The following is a 23051-nucleotide window of genomic DNA, read 5'->3' on the forward strand; positions in this document are numbered from 1 at the left end:
TATAAGAGAAGTGTCTTCTGTATTGTATAAGCAAGTATTAAGATGTCCAAAAAAGGTTATTTCCCAATGTTATATTTTATTTTTATAAATTTTATTAAAGCATATTTTATGATTGTAACATTTAGTTCTCTTTAGATAACTTTCAAAATTTTTACTTATAGAGGACAAAGGTTTTTATGTATATATGTATTTATATTTTTAATTTTTAGATAATTTCCCCCCAGTTGCTTCTAAAAACAATTTTTAATATGATTTTGGAAATTTTAAGTTCCAAATTTTTCTCTTTTCCTTTGACAGTAAGCATTTGATATGTTATACATGTGTAATCATGGAAACCATATTTCACATTATTCATGCTATTAAACACCCCTTTCCCTCCCCACAGAAAAAAAATAAAGAGAATAATAATATGTTTTGATAAAATGCATTCAGATTCAATCAATTCTTTCTCTGAACATTGTGTTACTAATAGTAGCTAAGTTATTCATAGTTGCTCATTGTACAGTATTACTGTTACTTTATGCAATATTCAGCTCACTTGCCTCAGTTCATGATTCTTTCTAGGTTTTTCTGAAACCATCCTATTTGTCATTTCTTATAGCATAGTAAGTAATATTTCATTGCAATCATATACCATAACTTCTTTAGCCATTCTCCAATTGATGGGCATCCCATCAATTTCCAATTCTTTGCCACCATTAAAAAAGAGCTACTATAAATATTTTGTACATGTAGGTCCTCTTCCCCTTTTAAAACCTTCTCTTTGAGGGGCGGCTAGGTGGCGCAGTGGATAAAGCACCAGCCCAGGAGTCAGGAGTACCTGGGTTCAAATCCGGTCTCAGACACTTAATAATTACCTAGCTGTGTGGCCTTGGGCAAGCCACTTAACCCTGTTTGCCTTGCAAAAAACCCCCAAAAAACAAAACCAAAACTTCTCTTTGGGATACCGACCTAGGAGTGGAATTGCTGGATTAAAAGCATGCATAGCTTGATGATAGCCTTTTAAGCAAAATTCAGAATTATTCTCCAAAGTGTAATAAAGTTCTTAAGTATCGCAAGTATTGTCTTCCTATGTAAGAATGTAAGCATTTTACCTTATTGGAATTCCATGGTTTTTCTTTTCTGTTTACTTTTTTATGCTTCTATTGAGTTTGTATTTGAAAATCAAATTATCTGTTCAGCTTTGGACTTTTCTTCAGGAATGCTTGAAAGTCCTCTATTTTTAAATATCCATTTCCCCCCCCTGAAGCATTATCCGAGGTTTGCTGGATTCTTGATTCTCAACTATAGTAGACCTAGATACTTTGCCTTTTGGGGTATCATATTCTAAGCCCTCTGATCCTTTGATGCAGAAACTGTGTAATCCTGCCTCTGGTTCTACAATATTTGGATTGTTTCTTTCTGGCTGCTTTAAATATTTTCTCCTTGTTTTGGGAACCCTGGAATTTGGCTGTGATGTTTCTAGAACTTTCCTTTTTGGGATCTCTTTTAGGTGGTGAACAGTGAATCCTTTCAATTTCTATTTTATCCTCGGGTTCTAGGTTATCAGATTAGATTTCTGATAATTTATTCAAATGTGATGTCTTTTTCTTATTCTAATTTTTTTTGATCATGACTTTCAGATAGTCCAATAATTCTTTTTTTAATTTATTTTTTATTCTTATTTTGTACAAATTTTTTTACATTAATAAAATATTCTTGTTTACAAGTAAACAAAATACCCCTCCCTCCATGAATATAGATAGACTTGCTTGGGTGAAAAAAGTAAAGGGGAGAGAAAAAAAATTAAAATTAAAAAAAAATAATAGTAATAATTGTAGGTATGGCCAGGTGGCGCAATGGACGAAGCACCAGCCCTGGAGCCACGAGCACCCGAGTCCATATCCAGCCTCGTAAACCCAACAATCACCCAGCCGTGTGACATGCAAGCCACCCGATCCCCGCTGCCCTGCAAAAACCAAAAAGAAGGGGAAAAAAAAAGACCCAAAATAAAATAAAATAGTAATAATAGTAGGGGTGGCTGGGTGGCAGACAGAGCATTGGCCCTTGAGCCAGGAGCATCTGGGTCCAAATCTGGCCTCAGACACCCAAAGATCACTCTGCTATGTGGCCCCAGGCAGGCCACCCAGCCCCACTTGCCCTGCACCCTCCCCCAAATAATAATAACAAAAAATGTGCTTCAGCCTTTGTTCCAACACCAACAACTCTGTCACGGGTGGATCACATTCTTTATGATAAGTCCATCACAAAAGTTACTTCCATATTTTTCCAACGTTGCCATTGCTGATTGCAACTCCCTCCTTTCGTATTTCTCCACCACCATGTACTATATTTTCTCTTTCCTTTCACTCTGACTCTGCTGTAGGGTAGCTGAGTGGCACAGCAGACAGATCCCTGGTCCTGGGGCCAAGAAGCCCTGAGCCCCCATACCACCCCTTAGGCCCAGATTCCACCTGGCCCTATAGTCCCGGACAGGCCTTCCCATCCCAGCCCCTTGCAAGAAGTAAAAAAGAAAATGTGTTATATCTGACCACTCTCCCCCCATGGTCCATCCTCTCCTCCTTTATTCACATCCCCACCCCTTCCCCCTGCTCCCCGCTCCTTCTTACTCCAGATGTCTATACCCCTTTGAGTATATTTGCTGTTTCCTCTCCTGGCCATCTCTGATGAGAGCAAAGGTTCCCTCATTCCCCCTTGCCTCCCCCCTTCCATATCATTGCAATAGCTCATTTTAATAAAAAAATCTTATTATATGAAATATCTTGGCTTATTCCCCTTCTCCTTTTTCTTTCTCCCATTCCATTTCCCTTTTTTTCTATTGACTCCGTTTTTACACCATATTTTATCTTCGAATTTAGCTTTCTCCTGTGCTTCAATTATAAAAGCTCCCTCTACCTGCTCTATTAACTGAGAAGGTTCATATGAGTATTATCAGTGTCATTTTTCTATGCAGGAATACATGCAGTTCATCCTCATTAAGTTTCTCATATTTCCCCCCTCTCCTCCAGTCTCCATGCTTCACCTGAGTTCTGTATCTGAAGATCAAACCTTCTGTTCAGCTCTGGCCATTCCAAAAGGAACATTTGAGATTCCCCTGGTTCATTGAAAGTCCATCTTTTTCCCCTGGAAGAGGACATTCATCCTTGCTGGGTAGTTCATTCTTGGCTGCATTCTAAGCTCTTTTGCCTTCTGGTATATTATATTCCAAGCCCTACGAGCTTCCAATGTAGTTGCTGCTAAGTCCTGTGTGATCCTGACTGCAGCTCCATGGTATTTGAACTGTGTCCTTCTGGCTGCTTGAAATATTTTCTCTTTGACTTGGGAGTTCTGGAACTTGGCTATAATATTCCTAGGGGTTGTTTTTTTGGGATCTCTTTTTCTGGGGGATCAGTGGATTCTCTCCATTTCTATTTTGCCCTCTGCTTCTAGAATATCATGGCAATTTTTCTGTAGTAATTCTTTGAAAATGATGTCAAGGCTCTTTTCCTGATCATGACTTTCAGGTATTCCAATAATTTTTAAATTATCTTTCCTAAGTCTGTTTTCCATATCAGTTGTTTTTTCAATGAGATATTTCACATTTTCTTCTAATTTTTCATTTTTTTGGTTTTGAAGTATTGATTCCTGATTTCTGATAAATTCATCAATCTCCCTGAATTCTCTTCTTTGTCTGAAGGATTTGTTCTCCTCAGAGAGTTTTCTTATCTCTTTTTTCATCTGGCCAATTTTGCTTTTTAAAGTATCCTTCTCCTCAATAACTTTTTTGAACTGTTTTATCCATTTGACCTAAGCTGGTTTTTAGCATGCTATTTGCTTCAGCATTTTTTTGGATTTCCTTGACTAAGCTGCTGACTTCATTTTCATGTTTTTCCTGCATCTCTCTCCTTTCTTTTCCCAGTTTTTCTTCCAACTCCCTCATTTGATTTTCAAAGTCTTTTTTTGAGCTCTGTCATAGCCTGAGTCCAATTTCTGTTTGTCTTGGAGTCTTTAGATGCAGGAGCTTGTGCTTCCTCCTCTTCAGACTGAGTATTTTGATCCTTCTTGGGCTCATTTGCAAAATATCTCTCAATAGTCTTCCTCTTATTTCTCTGCTTGCTCATTTTCCCAGCCTGGGCCTGGTTTTGGGGTGCTTCCTGAGCTTTTGGGACACTCCCACAAGGCTGTGAGTGACCAGAAGCGCCCCCCTCTGCCACGGGGCTGAGGTGGGGGGGGGCCCTGCTGCTCTATGGGGGGGCCTACACTTCGATCAGGATCTGAATGTGGTCAGAACCCCAGAGTCCTGTTCCAGAGGCAGAGGACAGAGCTCCATAGTCTCTCTTCACTTCCCTCCCTCAGCTCAATGGGCTCATGCCCTGGGGGCTCCTGCTTACTGGCTCCGCCTGCTTCTGTTTCCAGGTCTGGGCTGCTGAAAGACCAAGCTGCTTACTGTGTGCCCTGAGGGCTGGGCTCCATGTGCTTGCTCTGGCAGAGGTCCCCCACTGTTCCCCCACTTTGTGCCCGGTGCTCCCCGGGGTGCAGCTCAGGAGACTCCCCCGCTGCTGTGAGCTGTGGCTCCCAGTGCACTGGGGCTGCCTCTGGGAGGCTGAAGTTCTTTGGCTCTGGCAGGACACCCCTCCTGCGGGCTGCCCCTCCTGCCCCTCCGACCCGGGGGAGCAGAGCCTTTCCGCTCTTTTCCAGGTTACCTTGAGTAGGAGAACTGCCTCTCTGGGTCCCTTTGTGGGTTCTGTCTCTCGAAAGTTTAGTTACCTTTTTTCAAGTTTTATCATAGAGCTCCTAAGACTCGATCCCTTCTAGTCGCCATCTTGGCTCCGCCCCCCAATAATTCTTAAATCATCTCTCCTGGATCTATTTTCCAAGTTACTTGTTTTTCCCAGTGAGGAATTTCCACATTTTCTTCTGTGTTTTTCTTCTTTTGTTTTGTTGTTTTTGTATTATCCTAGAGTCATTAACTTGTACTTGCCCAGTTCTAATTTTTAAGGAATTGTTTTCCTCAACAAGCTTCTCAACATCCTTTTTCATTTGACCAATTCTATTTTTTAAGGGGCTGTTTTCTACAGTAAGTTTTTGTATATCTTGTTTCCATTCTTTGAGATATTGATTCTTTTATTATTATTCTTTTTCTGTATTCATTTTTACTTTTCTTATTTACTTTTTAAAAAATCTTTTAAATCTTTTCTGTGAGTCCGTTTTTAAGGGCTGAGATCAATTTACGTTTTTTCTTTATGGCTTTAAAGTGGCCATTTTGACAGTTGTCTAATAAGTTTGCACCTTGGTCTCTTCTCTGTCACCCTAGTAACTTTCTGTAGTCAAGTTCAAGTTTTTTTCTTGTTCATTTTTCTTCCTATTATCTTACTTTGTATTTTTATGTTGGAGATGGGCTCTGCTCTTGCACTATCCCAGGTTTCTTGTGCCAGGGCTTGGACCCTTGATGCTTGCTTCCTTTGGGCCTTAGGTCCTAGAAAGTGGCTTGCACTGAATGGGGGAGTCTCCTTGCTGTTTTATACTGAGAGCAGGGGACCTCTCTGTTGGCATGTCTTGAGAGTGGGGTCTTGATACTGATTGGCCCTAGAGAGCCTAGTTCTACTGCTGATCTAATGTGCTAGTAGTGTTCCTCTTCACCATAGGATTCTGACCTGGGCCTGTGAATGGGTTCCCTATTTGGGCAGTGCAGCAGTCCTATGTTCAATACCAACAAAGTGTCCCCTGTACTCTTCTGATCATTTGTTCAGCCTTTTTATTGTTTCTGGATTGAGAGTTACCAAAATCATACATTGCTGATTTATTTGCCTCCAAGACATTTTCCTAACTTGCTAGGATAAGGCCTGCTGCTGACATGCTGGGGCATGGCCCTAGCTATCGTGGCAGCCTGACTTGAACTTTGCTCCACTCTTATGCCAATGAGAACATTCTAAGTTATCTTGAGCTAGAAAATTATTTTGCCCTGTCCTTTTGACGGCTCTGTCACTCCAGAACCCATTTTGAGGTGTTATTTTAAAGTTGTTTGGAGAGGGATCAGGAGATAAGTAGAAAGGGAAAATTATGAGAAAATAAATGCATGGAAACAAGTGGGACCAGCGCAGGTCATATGGCAAATTATGCATTTAACATTTTAGTATTGTATCATTTTATGCATTTCATTTAAGGGTGTTCATATATTCATATACATGCATATATATATATATTTGTTTTTGTTTTTATAAAGCTAGGAAACTTAAATTTTTTTAAAGATGTCATACAACTAGTTTGTAAGTATAGCTTTACTTACTAGATTTTTAAAAATGTTAAAAACTTCACATGTACAATTATATGCACAATTTTATTATTTGAATTTTCACCTAAAATAATTAATTTTAAATATGAGTATATGTCTTTATTTTAGTTTCTTTTAATGTTATTGGTCTAATAAATACAATTTCTGCCTATTGTATGAAGATCAGTTTAAGTTTAGAGACTTACCACCAGGTTTTCACAATTTTTTCTCTTTTATTTTTTAAAATATTTTTTCTATTATGTACAAATAAATATAGCTTTCATCATTCATTTTTTGTCAGATTTTGAGTTCCACCTTTATCTCCCTTCTTTCCCTTCCCCACCTTGACAGTGATTAATCTGATAGATGTTATACATGTATAATCATGTTATACATATTTCCATATTAGTAATGTTGTGAAAGAAGAGTCAGACCAGAAGGGGAAAAATGAGAAGAAAAAAGCATAAAACAAATTTCAAAAAGTAAAATTAGTAAGCTTTGGGCTTCATTTAGACACCATATTTCTTTCTATGAATGTGTATAGCATTTTCCATGACAAAATCTTTTAGAATTGTCTTTGATCACTGAACTGGTAAGAGGAGTTCAATAAATCCATCATAGTTGATCATTACATATTGTTGTTTTGTGTGTACAGTGTTTTTCTGGTCTTCACTTATCATCAATTCATGTTTTTCTAGGTTTTTCTGAAATCCACCTGTTTATGATTTCTTATAGAACAATGATAATCCATCACATTGATATATTGTAGTTTGTTCAACCATTCCACAGTTGATGGACATCCTTTTAATTTTCAAATCTTTGCCACTACAAAAAACTGCTATAAATATTTTTGTACATGTGGGTCTTTTCCCCCTTTTTAATGATCTCTTTAGGATACGGAGCTAGGAGTGGTTTTTGCAGGATCGAAGGATATACGTAGTTTTGTTTTCCTTTGGACATAGTTCCAAGTTGCTCTACAGAGTAGTTGGATCAGATCACATCTCCACCAACAATGCATTAGTGTCTCAGGTTTCCCACATCCCCCCCTACATTGATTATTTTCTTTTCCATATTAGCCAATTTGATAGGTATGAGGTGTTACTTCAGAGTCACTTTATCTCTTAAGAGACTATCTTACTCAGTTATAGAAAAGTTTTGATCTACATTAATGGAAGGAGGATCTGCACTGATGAAATCACAGATCTTTAAATTCTTGAAGTTATCTTCATTACTAATAACAATTAGTACACAACTCATTTATATAGAGCTTTATGGATTATAGTTTTTTTTAATTTCACAAATAAATACCTGTGAATTTGGAAGTAAAAGTAGTCTCCATTTTACAAATGAGAAAAATAAGACTGACACAAGGTTAAATGCCTTACTTAGGGCTATAACCTAGTAAAATGGGGTTCCTAACCCTCAAGTCTACAATTGACTTAATCATTCAACTATACCTTATTGCCTCTTATTTTTTTAAATTATTTAATAGCCTAAGGGCATGTTATTCTGGACCCTTAAAAAATAAACTAGAGTTTTAGTATAGTAACACTTTGTCTTTGGTACAAATGGAATGCTATTTGGGCTAATTTTTTTCCTCAGTGTCATCTTTGCCACCATCCTATTCTTTGTTTCCCAATTCTAGTCAGACATGAAGTTTTATTCAATATAAATTTGGGTCTTTATGTAATCAAGCTCAAATTTCGTGAAGTGATTATAATATCAAATCATGCATTCTTTTTTTTTTTAAATTAGAACCAAAATTATTTATTGCTTTTATTTTTATTTTATTTACAGGGAAATTGCTTTTACTAGACAACTTCATGAGAAAACTTCTCAACTCAGTTATTACTATATGGGTTTCTACATTCACTCTTGCCCTAAAATGAGATATAAGGTAAGGTTCAATTCACAGAATTTGAAAACTAAATTCAATTTTTTTATTTGATTGTATTAATATACTATTTTGTCTTTCTCATTATATTATTTAATTTAATATTAGCAAGATCTTAAACTCATTATCTTTTAAGAGTTATCTTAAGAAATCAAGATCCATTTTATAGTGTAGCAGAACTTTGTGTATTCTGTTCCTTTAAGACTGGGTTAATATGCATTTCCAGAAATCTTGCCAATCTTTAGGTTTCAACAAAGCTCCTTTTAATATTCATTAAATAGATCTTAAAATGTTCACTTCTTTTGACCCTGCTTCATTCTTTATTTTCATTTCCCCTTGAGCTTACCTATTATTTAAGAACTCAAGATTTTTATAAAAAAAGTTCAGATATTCATCATCCATACTGTCTATATAATGTAATATCAAGGTTTTTTAACTTTTCCTTTTTCTTTAACTAGAAGTGATTTCTTGTATTTTTTGAATTTTCAGCACTTTTTCCCCTTTTTTGGTAAGTTGTAGTATCACAGTTATTTTATACCTATCATATCTTCTGGTAGATTTCAATATTTTGAAGACAGACTTTGTTTTGTTCCTTATACATTAGAAATGCTCAATAAATATTTTTAAATGAATGAATAAAATGCAATATGTAACTTCATTTTAGAATTTCTAGTTCATCCTTGAAACATTCAAGAGTGATGGTTTTACAGAAAAAGTTCATTTACTATTTCTGTAATTAGGAATAGGGCCTAGACTTACAATTTTAGGGAATTTTTGGTCAGCAGAATCTCTTTACCAATGCAGATTGTCCACTTATATTGTCTTAGAGAACTGCTTGGAACACTGAGAAGGTTGAGTGCCTTGATCACAATCACAGAAGTAGAATTTTAATCTATGTCTTTCTGACTTCAATTCTATCTCTCTAATTCACTGCATAATATTGTCCTAGAGCATCCAATCTTTCTATGACCTTCTCTCCCTGGAATATCCTTCTCCTGTCTAATCTACTTTTCCCATTGATCAGTTCTTCCTTGGATCTTCATTTTTTGAAGGTGCTTAGGTCTTTCAGTCTTCCATTTTCTTTCTGGCTCTGCTCTTCATTTTTTGAATTTTCCAGCTATGCCTAATTTCCTGACTTATCCTGAAATTTCCTCCATATAGTCTTCTGAACATGAAAATTTGTAATAGTCTTGAGTAAAGGGGAAGTAATAGATTTGTCATATAGTTAATTTTTTACCCCATATTGAATAGTGTTATAATGAAATCCAAATATTTACAGCTCAGCATAGTAAATTAGTTGCTTTTGCAGAAATATATTTTTCCAAGTTTTTTATGTTATTTTCAGAGGAGTATGTGGTGTTCAGGGAGAGTAACTTGACAGGCCTCAAAGACTTCCCCTAGCAGAATACAAAGAGAACAGTTTGTTTCAATGACCTTGAAGGTGACTGAAGCAGGCACTGTGGAGTGTGTAGAGTTTGATCAGAATCAAAAGACACAAAATCATCTGTTGCATCCCAAGCCATTACCAGTCATCTTGACTTTTATCCTGACATTGCACTTCAGTGACTCAGGAGGAAAAAATTGAGACTAATAGCTGTGCTACTCTTCCTCATTTAAATCCAATTTATGTACAAGTCAAGACAGTACCCCTTGATGTCATTGATCCTCTTTGAAAGGTTGAACAACAATGTTATTCACAACAATCAACAAATAATAATTGATGCTGAGCATTTTATGGATTGCATGTCATTTTATTTGCATTATTTTATTTGATCCTAACAATAATCCTGTGCATAGAGTCGGGGGAGAGGGAATCAAGAAGACAAGTTATGTTGGCTTATAAAAAGACAGCATACTATTCCTTGGGGCTCAGTGTTCCCTACACTGTGGAAACAGAATGTACATATAAAAGGATAGGTAACTATAAATCCATAGCATATACTATGCTGAGTGAATTAGTATGGGAGAATATCCTATATAATGTCACAGAGGAGTATAATAAGGATTGGAGTAGTAAGAAACACTTCATGGAGTAATGGAACTTGAGTTGTGTCTTGGAAGAAGATAACCCTTAAACAGAAGAAACAATGTTATAACAGACAGGGAATACATGTTTTCAGGCAGCATTGGTTATTCCAGTTTGGCAGAAATGATGGAAGATCAAAGCAGAAAAATAATAAGCATATATTATAGAGGTCATTAGATAATGCCTAAGAAATTTGTACTTTATTTTGAACACTGCAGAGCATTTGATGAATTTTGAATTGGATGAGGGGAAAGATTTATGATAGTTTAGAACTCAAGATTTAGAATCAGAATTTAGGTGTGACTATTTCCTATGTGACATTTTTTAGTTTATTTAAGCTCTCTTCACTTTGATTCCTAGTCTATAAAATAAAATTGGTAAATGAGATGACCCCTGAGGTACCTTCCATATCATCTATGATCATATGATAGTCATTTTTAGAATGAATTGAAAGGCAAGAGAAGCCACAGATAAGACCACTAAGTATATGCTTATAATGAGAACCTGGACTAGGGTGGTGATAGTGGGAACAGATAGGAAAAAATATAATATAGGAAGACTCAGTAGGCATTAGTGAACCAGTAGATGAAGGGGGAGAAATAAAGGCATCAAAGATGACTCTTTAGATGATGAGGTGAATCATGATAACATTGGCAGGAGTGGAGAAGTTTAAAGAGGAACCTTGGTTTTTTTGGGGGGGGGAATGTTTTTTTTTTCTTTTAGGCTCAGAGAATGTGGGATAATGTTAAGATATTCAGAGAGAGATATCAAGCAGATAATTGGAGATTGTTAAATGCTTACCCTGTATGAAATACTGAGGATACATAAGGAATAACAAGATCATCTTTCTCTTAAAGAATGCATATTCTGTTAAGGGGAGACAACACATTTAGGACATTTCAGGTGTGAAACACAGGGAAATTATGAGTGGTCCTTAGCATTAGTATTAAAGCAGACTATATAATTCATCTTCTTGAGAGTCATTGCCATTGATAAAAGTATAACCTTTGAACCTTTTAATAGTAAAGTGATGAAAACTTTTTTTGCTATTGTTAATAACTGAGTATCAGCAATGAATTGTAGTGTTTTATAAGGTTATTATATATGTGGTCTATGAATGAAGTAGTATATCTACCTATCATCTATCTATCTATCTATCTATCTATCTATCTATATGTATATTCAGATATTTTTCATGACCATAGCTTAAAATGATGAAGAGCTTTATCTTACAGGAGTGGGGAGCCTTTTTTTCTGCCAAGGGCTATTTGGATATTTATAACATCATTCATGGGCTATTTTCGTTCAAACATTTAATTCATCCCTCAAAAGTACCTAGATTTATTAAATTTCGTGTCCTGCCTATGGTTACCTTGGTAACCCCAGACTAATATGAGTTTATGGGCCAGAGGTTTCCCACTCCTGATTTACAAGAATGAAAAGTGCTCAAATTATTATAATACTGTATAAGTGAAGTGAGATTTGGGTAATCTAATATAATCTCACTTTTATTCAGGACAAGTATGTGAAAATTTTAGATCAGGGTCCACATCTGAGTCTTTTAAGATTTTCTGAGAAAATTATATGCCTCCCTGATACCTATTATCACATTTTCCTTGAGAAAATTATTCATTTTGTTTAAGCTAAATTCTTATTACTGTAAATTTTACATTTTACTTATCCTGTAATCAGTATATGGGTAACTGGTGGATAGTTTTTATTGCATAAAATATAAAAGATTGTTACACAAACAAAAAGGGACAATTTAAACAAATAAAGGGAGGGAACTTTTGTTTCTCTATAAAGGTCTATTTTCAAGTTAAATAAGGAACTGATTTAAAATGATAGGAAAAGAACTATTCCCCAATTGTTAAATGATTTAAGAATATTGAAAAGGCAGTTCTTAAGGGAAGATGGATAAGGATGACAAGAAAAGAAAATGAAAAAATGGTATAGGGACCAGGGGAAAACTGGTACATTGATATATGCTCTTGGTAGATCTGTGAATGGGTACAGTCATTCTGGAAAGCAATTGAGAATTATATACAAAATGTTATTAAAATTGTCCCTTGACCCAGGTATAAAAATGCCAGCTCAAATACTCAAAAGAGATCAAAGGAAGAAAAAAGAATATTTACAAATATTTATAACAACTCTTTTTATGGAGGCAAAAAATCCACCCGAAATCTAAAGGTTTGCTCATCAATTGAGGAATGGTTGAATAAGCTTTGGTATTTGTATGTGATGGAATACTGTTATGCTTTAAGAAATGAGTAAATAGGTCATTTTGAAAAGAAATGGAAAAGAAGATGGTAGGAAGCAGTTCAGCAAATTCCCCTCCACAAAACAACTTTTAAAAAATCTAGAAAATACACCAGAACAAATCCTGATGAGGAAATTCAGAAAAAAAATCATCGTGAGTAATTTGTCCAGTCTAGGTACTAATTGGTAGTTTTGCTGCCCACAAGTCAGATCAGTGTCTTGAGCAGAAGAAAATGACTCTAAAACATCTATATAAGCAAAGCCTCAGAGAAAAACACAGCTTGAGCAAAACTTCAATTAAAATTCCAGAAAGAGATGAAAGAAGAGTCAAAAAAAAAAAAGTTTTTATAACTGGAATTTGCTTTCAGATCTAGGGAAGACTGAGAAGGGGACCATCAGATCAGGGTAACATCCCAGGTTGGAGGCCCTTGGCAGGCTACTGAACAAGAAGGAAGTTGAGAATCTTGCAGCAAAAGTGGTGAGGGGCAGACCCTAGAGAGTAGAGTCTTATTTCCAGCGTCTTACCCATCCTGTGGAGGCATAACAAGGGCAGAAATCCTTGATCAAAGGGGATCCTACAATTCTGCCATTCTGAATCAACAGAGCTCTTTCCAGCTTGTTCTTAGGAATTGGGTTCAGTAGTAGTCTGCTCTTGCTTAGAACCTCAAACCTAAGAACTTGCAGAGCTAGATGAGGACAGCCATCAGCTTTGTCCTGGAACAGAGCATTTGGGGAACACTGAAAGCTTTCAGGTCCCCAGCCTGTCAGAGCATTTGGAGAACACTGAAAGCTTTCAGGTCCCCAGCCTGTCAGTGAAGTCTTGGAATTACACATTGCTCAGTACCCTAAGAATTGAACAACAAGACCAGTCCAGACTTTCCCTTCAGAAATGCCATAGAGCCCAGCCTAAACATCAAGTCCAAAGTGAGGAAGTAGGTTGGAAGAAATAGGAAACAAAAAAAGAATCCCAACTCAGAGAGCTATTATTGTAATGAGGAAACTCAAAACTCAAACCCAAAAGAGAATGACTCTAAAACATCTATAAGCAAAGCCTCAGGGAACAACACAGCTTGGGCAAAAATTCAACTGGAATTCCTGGAAGAGAAGAAAGAAGAGTCAAAAAAAATTTTTTATAAATATTTATGAAATCGCTTTCCTTCTAGTCACTCAAGTTCACAGTCTAGTTGTCATCCTCAGTTCCTTACTTTCCTCAGTTACTCAGTTTTTCATAACTGTCCCAATACTGATTTTCATCAAGGACTCTTGATTTGACTTTCCTAACATCTCTCCCATGCTCTCCCGCCTTTTTCCTTTGACACTGCCACCACTGTGATAGAAGACCTCATTACTTCATGCTCAGGTCTCTCCCACTACAATCTTTTCTCTTCAGTTATCAAACTGATCTTTCTTTTTTTGGCAAGGCAATGGGGTTAAGTGGCTTGCCCATGGTCACACAGCTAGGTAATTATTAAGTGTCCAAGGTCATATTTGAACTCAGGTCTTCCTGACTACAGGGCCAGTGCTCTATCTACTGCACCACCTAGCTGTCCCTGAATTGATCTTTCTAAAGTGAAACTCTTGACTGTGTTACTTCCCTACTCAGTAAAGTTCTCCCCCCAGTGTTTCCAGTTCTTTTATACCATCCTTACCCTTCACCCCTGCTATTATACTTTGTGATTCAGTGATGCTAGCCTTCTTGCTGTTCTTTGAGAGCAAGAACTGTTTTTCATCTTTCTTTATTCCCCTCCACATAGGACAAGGCTTAACACATAGTAGATGTTTTATAAATATTTATTGGTTTGCTATATGACTGAATGAATGTTCAATATACTTTCAGATTAGGTCACTATATTATTAATTGTATTTAATTGTTTTACTTTCTTACAAGAGACCTCATCAGAAGGCTATAATCTCTAAATATTTGTTATATTTTCTTTTCTTTTTTTTAAGTTTTTTTTGCAAGGCAGTGGGGTTAAATGGCTTGCCCATTTAACAGCTAGGTAATTATTAAGTGTCTGAGGTTGGATTTGAACTTAGGTACTCCTGACTCCAGGGCTGGTTTTCTATCTACTGTGCCACCTAGCTGCCCACTAAATATTTGTTATAAAAACAAAACACAGCAACAAAAAAACTGAAGCACTTTTACAAACTTTCTTTGAGTCTGGCCCTGTCCTTATCATTTAGTCGCTTAGTTTGCATAATATTTACTTGTAGGTATCTTTATTTCTTTTCCTTTCTAGTATACTCTTAAAATTTTATTTTCTAATTATTGAGCTTTTTTAAAAAAATTATCTTTTTTAATTTCCTATGACCTTCTTAAAGGAGAAATTTTCTGGAAGATTGAAGTCTTGCTTCCTCTGTCATTCCATCATTAACATGATTAATGATCTCTTCTATGCTCCCTTTATTTAAAAAAATAATATCTGACAAGTAAATTTCAGAAATATAAAATCTTGTCATAAGTGGTAAGAAGTGGTAAGAACTCTCTATGTATAGAATCACAGGGTATGCTTCAACCCTGAGCCTTTCTCTTAACACCTACTAATTCTTAACACCTACTAATTCTTAAGCCAGTATGTCATTCTTCTGAGCCACACCCCCACTCTCTAGACTCCTTTTTACCAAAGATCCACCAGGGATCTAAGATTGGAAATGATACAAAGAGGATGACCATGCCTGGAAAAGGTTTGATATGCTGTTGTGAAGCTTCTAATATATACTTGCTTGTCCTTTCCCTTCCTCTTTAACCCTTAAGTTGTTATCTTCCCCCTCCAGGTAGCCTTGTATCTCTTCCCTCAATGCATTGCTTTTATTTCCTCTGCCCTCTTATAGGCAGGTCATGAAGCTTAAAAATAATATGATCATAGATTCACTGATTTCTTGCTAACTGTATTTGCTTACCTTTTTTTGTTTGATTAGTTTCTATAACAGTCCTTACCTCTCGATTCCTTTTGAAGGAAAGCTTATTCCCCTTTTTGATGAAAGCACATCCTTTTTTTGGTAATGATTGGCCTCTCTTTAGTAGGATGCATTATTTTGATATGGAACTTGAACCCCTTTGTTTCTCAGACTATTGGAGATTCACTATATGATGAAGTAAACTTTGGAGTTTTGATCTGTCAACATGATGTAGTTTTTGAATGTTGCCCTTTGGGTCCTTTTGTGCCCTTGACCTGCATATTCCTATATAGGTCTTGTGTTCAGTCATTTCATTTTAGAAAGCCTATAATCCTTAGAATTATCTTTTTCAATTCTGTCTTCAAATTCATTGCTCTTGATTTGTAGAAGTTAGCATATCTTATTTCAAAATTATTTTCTTTTAATCTTATTCAGTCATTTCTGCATTTTTAGTTCCAAATCTAATGTTTCTTTTGCAGAAATGGAACAATTCTGAGATATTTAACCATCACAATACATGATTTCATAATTTTGAATGTATTCAACTGTTTAAATTGAAGGTACTACATTTCAGATCTTCAGCCTGTAGTTTCTCTTGATTTCTTTTAACAAATCACCACTAATCCATTTTTAAGGTTTTTCCATTGAAACGTTAAAACCCTGGGGTGGCTAGGTAGTGCAGTGGATAGAGCACTGACCCTGGAGTCAGGAGAATCTGAGTTCAAATCAATCCTCAGAACTTAATAGTTACCCAGCTGTGTGACCTTGGACAAGTTACTTAACCCCATTGCCTTGCAAAAAAACAAAAAAGAAAAAAAGAAAGGTACAGAATGTACAATTTACAATTTTATTTCCTTGTTTGCAATAGCAACTTCATTGAAAAAGCAAAACAAAGCAAAATTTAACTGTGAACATGATGTGACTTTTGATCATTTTTGAAATATTCTTATTAAGAACTGTTGGTTTTTAATTTTAGGCAGGATCAGAATTTAATATAAACAACTGCTTTAAATTGCCTTTGAAAAATACCTTAAGCATATGGAAACCGTACAGTGGCCTAGTATTGTATAATTGGTTATATTGATTTTTCTTCAAACTATTCCTACTGCCTAGTATGGGGAAAACAAAAATCCATTTAAGACAGGGCTTGTGTGCATCTTTTTTCCCTCTTTTTGTCTTTTTTTTTTACACAAACTGGTTTATTGCTAGATGTATAATAAAACAAAAAGAATAAAAAATAAAAGTGCCTTTGAATTCTTGTGGCTATTATGATTTTTTTGAATGAAGTTTATGATATCCACCCATTTCAAAATAAAACAATTTCAATAAAGAAAGTGATATTGGAGATTTCTGCAACATGATTACTGCTTTATTTTAGAGGTATTCTCCATTAATTCTTTCAATTTTTTCCTTTTTTGATTTCCTCTTTGTGAATAATAATTTATACATTCATTTCTATTTTTATTATTTTGCTTATTCCTTGTATTTATCTTATAAATCATTTGAACTCACTTATAATTTTCATGGTTTTGTGCTAGTTTCTATAGCACTTTTACTTTTATCAGGGATTTTCAGGTCAGTTTGTTTCACTTCATAGTATTTATTCATTGTATTGGATCTTTTTAAGGAATGGATTCCTCATTTACTTTTCCTATCAATCTCTCTGCTGGCTTTTCTTGTGGTGAGTTCTTACTTTTATCCTTTTGTTGTTTATTAATAATTTCTTCACTATGCTTTGTTTCATTTCTTGCTGTTTTAAGGTGATAAGAAGCATTATAAAGTAGGTAGGGAGTTGACTTTCAGAGTCAGAAATATCTGAATTATGTCCCTACTCTGGTAAATTCTGGCTGTGTGATATTGGGCAAGTCTCACTTTTTCAGATATCTAAGATTATATTGTAGAGCAAGTGCTGACCTGAATTGGTAGACAGAATTTTTCTATTCAATGTTCCTGATACCACTGAAGTTTCAAGACTGATACAAAAGAGAAAGAAAAAAGATGGGACAGGGTAGCTAAACTTAGCTTCAGCCTTTAGGAAGCCCCTTTCTCCTTCCTTTATCAGTTATCATTTTCCCCTTTAGTTGATTTCCCCTTTCAAGTATTGAGGGGAGCCTGAGCTTATGATCTTTCTCCTTCAGCTTTCTTTCTGGCAACCCCTTGTGTGTTCACAATAATGTTAGAACATTGCTGAGCACCATTGGACTTCTCCATCATCTGGAACTCCAGGGTTGAGTGAATTCACAAGCGCCCCCCCCCCCCCAAGCATTATCAGAGCTCCAGCACTGCTTGAGGGTGGACCTTTGGATGGGGGTAGAAACTCTTCTTCAGCCACGTTCAGCTCAAGGTCCAACTGTGGGTATTGAGCAGAGAGCTGGGAATAATGCAGCCTGTGTTTGATTTTTTGGTAACAGTTACCTTTGTGTGAAATATTTCCTTTTCCTTAGTGTTATTTTTTTGTTAATTACTTGGTGCATTTTTTTTTGCTATAATGATTATTTGAACTTAAATATACATTCTCTTTAATTTTGCCAATATACCACCCCCTCTTTATTTTTTTTCTCCACCCCCCTCTAAAAAGATTAGAAAACTACAAAGGAGATCTGTTCTTAGACTCTGTGTTGAAAGTGAATCTAAAGTTAGTTTGTTGTATGACATGTTTTAACATTTTGATTTACTTAAGTCAGTATAGACTTTTCATATATTAAAAATATTTAGCCACAAATTCTGGATAAAGGAGCTCATCTATTCTTCATTAAGAGAATATTAAAAACAAATATAGGTATGACCTGTGTACTTTAATGCATAGAGCTAATATGATAATTTGGGAAATCATGACTTGCTTCACATCTTGCTGCTAACTCTTGAACTAAGTGGACTTAAAGTATAAAAAAAAGTGTCATGAGGTGGCAATGGAGTTAATCTCTTGCCCAACCTAACTGAATTTAAAAAACAAAACATATTGGATATATAATGCCTCTGTCTCCTGAAGATACTTTTACATATAACAGCAACAATTAAAGTGATTTTTCATTCAGGCAGAATCAGATTGCCAAATCATGGCATTTCAGTCAAATACAGCTACAGACAATACAAATCCACTTTTTAAACCAGGAGTAGGGAACCTTTTTTTCTGACAAGGACCATTTGGGTATTTATAATTTCATTCGAGAGCTATATTTGATCAAACATTTTATTAATTCATCCCTAAAAAAAAACTCCTAGATATATTGAATTTTGAGTCCTGCCTACAGTTGTCTCAGCAATACCAACTATGAACCAGAGGTTCCCTGAACCTGTTTTAAACAGTTCCCAAGAGATCCAATTAAAATAAGATCTCCAGTTTAAAAAGATTTCTAGGTTTAGTGTTATTTTATCTTGACAGTCTAGTGGTCTAGAGTTTTGTCTCCAAGAATTACAGTTGATTTTTACCACTGAATTGCAGAAGTTTTTGGAAAGAATTTTTAAGGGTTATCCAAGCCAGTTTCCCAATCTAGAGAGGATTCTTTTTGTTTCATCCCTAACAAATATGATGAATGAATGAAAAAAAAAGATTTTCTTAAGCACTAACTTAAGTATCATAAATACTGAGAATATTAATAGAAGAGCATACAGACTGCTCCCAAGGAGCTCACATTCTAGCCAGATGGAAAGCTACCATATTTCTTAGATTGCAAAAAAACTCATTTCCTCTGATTTCTCTGATGTTCATCATTTGACAATATCAAGAACTTGAGTGGTGAGAACTCTTTTGGGGGGGGGGGTCTTGAAAAGTAATAGTAAAATAGCAGGAATAGCAGAAGTAGCTGTTAGACTGTCTCCATAGGGACTGCTCTTGGGCCCATTGACTGGAGGCTGGGCTAGAAGCAGGACCAGTGGTTTGGGGCATTGCCACTCTTGGCAGTCATAGCCTTAACTACCTATTAGTGAAAGTTGATCAGCAATTGGGGAGGAAGGTGTTTTCTTTCTCCAAAGAGATTGTTCCACTCCATGATGACTTTGAGGTCTGAGATGGAAGAAGATATTTTTGGTCTGAGGTTCACTGCTTTTCTCAAAACTCCTGCCTTTAAGATCCTATGTTATGCCAGTTCCATCAAGTCTGAAGGGTTAATTGGAAGTTTGAAGTGATAGTTTGACTTGCTTGGCATATGCCACCTCATGCCTCTCCTTCAGGGTAACTTACTGCTTCAATTAAGATGGCTTGCTTGTTTAGTGGTAGTTGGTAGTATATATGGAGGTGGGAGATAGAAGTAATAGTAGTAGTGGTAGTAATAGTAATCCAACACCTTCCAGAATACTGCCAGTGACAGTTTTTTGCTCTCTACTTCCCAAGATCTCCCATTCCGTTTCTTAAAAAGTTCCTTATATCATATGGAATTTTTTTTTTTACTTTCGTACTATAAAGTTATTCAGAAATGTATTGCAGATTATTTTCCAAAGAGAGTTCATTTAGGTCAGGGCCTCCTGAACACTACATATTTTCTGTTTCATGAACTTGCCCTGGTACCCTTTTTTCCTCTCTCTCTCTCTCCCTACTTTCAGCTCTAGAATATAAACCCCTTGGGAGCAGGGGCTATCTTTCTTTGTGCTTGTATTCACCTACCTAGTTTCCTATTGCTTAGTGTATAAATACTTGTTGACTTGAAATGCAGGCTGAAGGAGAGGCCTGGTTGGCAGTGAATGATCATAGCTAAGGTGGGCCAAATCAGGGCCAGTGCCTGGCAGCAGTAGCTATAAGAGGTGAAGATTCTATGGAGGCCAAAGAGATGGTCAAATGATTGGACCCATCTCCCTGTTAACTGGGTCCTTTTTCGTTCTCTGCTTTTTTTTTTTTTTTTTTTTGTAATTTCATTTATTTAAGGCTATGGGGTTAAGTGATTTGCCCAAGATCACACAACTAGGCAATTATTAAATTCCTGAGGCCAGATTTGAATCTTGCTTCCAGGGCAGGTGCTCTCTCCAAACCACCTAGCTACCCTCATCTTCTTTACATGGCAGTGTTTTTAGTTTTAGATCTTATTTTATTTTTAATAGATATTTTCTTTGAAACACTATGCATTTTATTTCAAGCCTTTGCAAACATTATTCTGAGAAGGACTCCATACATCATACAGTCACAGAAGTTTCTGACCTATGAGAAGGTTAAGAACTTTTGCTGTCATGTCCAGGAAGCTGTGCTGGCAGGAGTGAAGAGTGACTATGTTGGAGGCAGAGGTGGAAGCAGTGTAAAGTAGATCAGGTAACCTGATAGAAGGTGACACTTGGTAAGCATTTATTTGTCACCAATGTGTGCCAGGAACTGGAAATATAAAGATAGAGGTGAGATATTGTCTACTTTAAAAGGGTTCAGTCATATCAGGGAGATGTCAGGTACATGGAAAGATATATTTGGAATAGATATGTGATGATTTGGGGGGAAAGTCCTGGCAGTAGGGGATGGGGTGATGGGAGCTGAAAAGGCTTAACTTAAAAGGTGGTCTGAACTTTGAAGGAAATTAAGAGATTCTAAGAGCTCTGTGTGAGGAAGAAATGAATTCCAGGATAGCTAATACAAGACAGAGAGATGAGAGATGCAGTAGATGAGCATCAATAAAAGCATCAGATGGGCTAGACAAAAGAGTGTGCAAAGGGAGCACTACTACATAATCAGTCTGCAAAAATAGAGTGAGGTTGGATTGTAAAGGACTTTAAATACCAAACATAGTGTAGTAGTACAGAAAACTTTGATGAATAGAACATGAAATGGGGAAACTACTCCAAAAAAGAAAAAAAATGTCTTTAGCTTTGATATCAGCATATTGAGAATGAGGCAGGAAATGAAGTAGAAAAATTACTTGGGGGGGCAGTCTTTAGTCTTAACTTTAGAGACTTCTGATGAGGTTAATGAGGAACAATAGTGATTATTATTTGTATATAATTTCAGGGTTTTTTGACTGACTTATTTGCTCAGGTAAAACTACTGTTAGAGCAATAAAAGTGTTAGTTCTGTGATTGTTATAATTGTTCACTTTTGCTTGTATTATTGTTATTTTCAATCCTCAGTTTCTTTGTAGGAATTCTTTTTTAAGACACTTATCTATATTTTGTGAGCTATTTCATTAAATCTAGATATGTAAATCTGTAATTCCAAGCATGGATAAATTTCAATACATTGCAATGGACTGAAATTGAACTAACTATAATTAGTGAAGCTGGCACATTCAATGATCCTTCTTATAGAATCTCCTGACATTACTACACGCACTGTATGGAACATGACCTCCAAACAAGCAAATTAATAAAAAGTGGAAATTATCAAAATTATTTGAAATTTGAATTATAATCACCATTTTATTAGTCTCATTAGAAATATTTATAAATCTTCCAAGTCATGATTTTCATTCAATTAATAAATTTTCATTTATTAAAAATCCAATCCCCTCTGATTAGTTTGTTAAACATTTACTGATATTCAGGAAAATATTTAGTAGTAAAGTTCAATAAAACCTTTGCATAATGGACAGCTAAGTTGAAAAATTAATATTATGATTTCATTTTAACAACATCAATGATATGTTTCTTCTATTTGAAATCTACATATCTTTGTTAGGTTATCTTTTTTCAACTCTGACATCTGTTAAATATCAAAATAAGAGATCTTGGAAGCAGACTTTGAATCACTGTTTAACAGACTTAAACCAAGATTTAAAAAAAATAGTGAAACATTCAGTTATTTTTACTGTCACTTTAGAAGTTTTTTTTTAAGTGAGAATAAATGGATTTTTGTTCATAAAGGGGTATTTTAAATATTTCAACTTCATCTGATTATTTTTCAATTTTTATTCTGTTCTGTATATCACATTAATAACATGTATGTAATTTATAAATAAAATAGATATATTGGGGATGAAAATTTAAAAATTTTTTTTCCGTAAAAGGTTCATAATAGTCAAAGAGTTTAGAGACTACTTATAGAGATCATAGTTCTTCAAAAATATTTGAAGGCACTGGTTATCGTCCTCTTAATTTTAAGACTTCTCTGATCATATAACTAGTTTTTTTTCAAGAAATCAGAATATTTTTAGTGTTTCTAAAAGTAGTGGGTAAATCATTTTTGGAACTTATGATCTTGGAGTTAGAAGCAACAGATTCAGCAAATTATTTGTTTTCTTGTTAGCCCCCCCCCCCCCGCATAATTCAAACATCAGGTTACTTTCTGCGTGAGAAACTCCTGTGCTTTTAGTTTACAACTATCAAATGCCCTCTGTTTTAAAATGCTAAATATTAGTCTTAAAACACTGTTACAAAAAAGAACAAACCATTGGAAATGTTTCTGCTGTCATTAACATATTTTAAGCACCTAATGCTCATGGGTTCTGATCTAGTTTCCTTTTATTTCTCCTCATTCCCCTCTTTGGTTTATACTTTTTTGACTTGATAAGTGATGCATTTAGATTACTTTGTATTGATCCCAAAATGTTGTGTTTATATTTTTAATACTTTGTCTCCACATGCTTTTATCACTTTTTTCTTCCTTTGAAATATATATAATAATAACAACAATGTACTATATAATATATATATATAATAAATAATAATAATATAGCTGGCATAGCAGGTTAAAGGACGATCTTTTCTTTTTCAGACCATTTATTAAATTTGACTTTTAGCTCTTAATTGACCAGAGTTTTACTTGTTTTTGTTTTTCAGTAAAACATTTATGAGCCACAAAATGCTTAATACTA

General features: G+C 35.4%; 1 protein-coding gene across 18 annotated transcripts in view; it reads left to right on the forward strand.

The window, feature by feature from the left end:
• The window catches only part of ATE1 (arginyltransferase 1), a 158621-nt gene that overhangs the window by 71487 nt on the left and 64083 nt on the right, over positions 1-23051 (forward strand). For 11 of the 18 annotated variants that reach the window (XM_074233485.1, XM_074233487.1, XM_074233492.1 and 8 more), the window contains one exon: positions 8048-8147. In XM_074233485.1, coding sequence (XP_074089586.1) covers positions 8048-8147 — 100 coding nt within the window. Of the gene's footprint in view, positions 1-8047; positions 8148-16957; positions 17012-23051 lie in introns of all 18 variants that reach the window. The other 7 variants (XM_074233482.1, XM_074233483.1, XM_074233489.1 and 4 more) reach the window with 1 other exon arrangement.

Source organism: Macrotis lagotis, chromosome 4, assembly GCF_037893015.1.
Source record: "Macrotis lagotis isolate mMagLag1 chromosome 4, bilby.v1.9.chrom.fasta, whole genome shotgun sequence".
In the NCBI taxonomy this organism is placed as follows: Eukaryota; Metazoa; Chordata; class Mammalia; order Peramelemorphia; family Peramelidae; genus Macrotis; species Macrotis lagotis.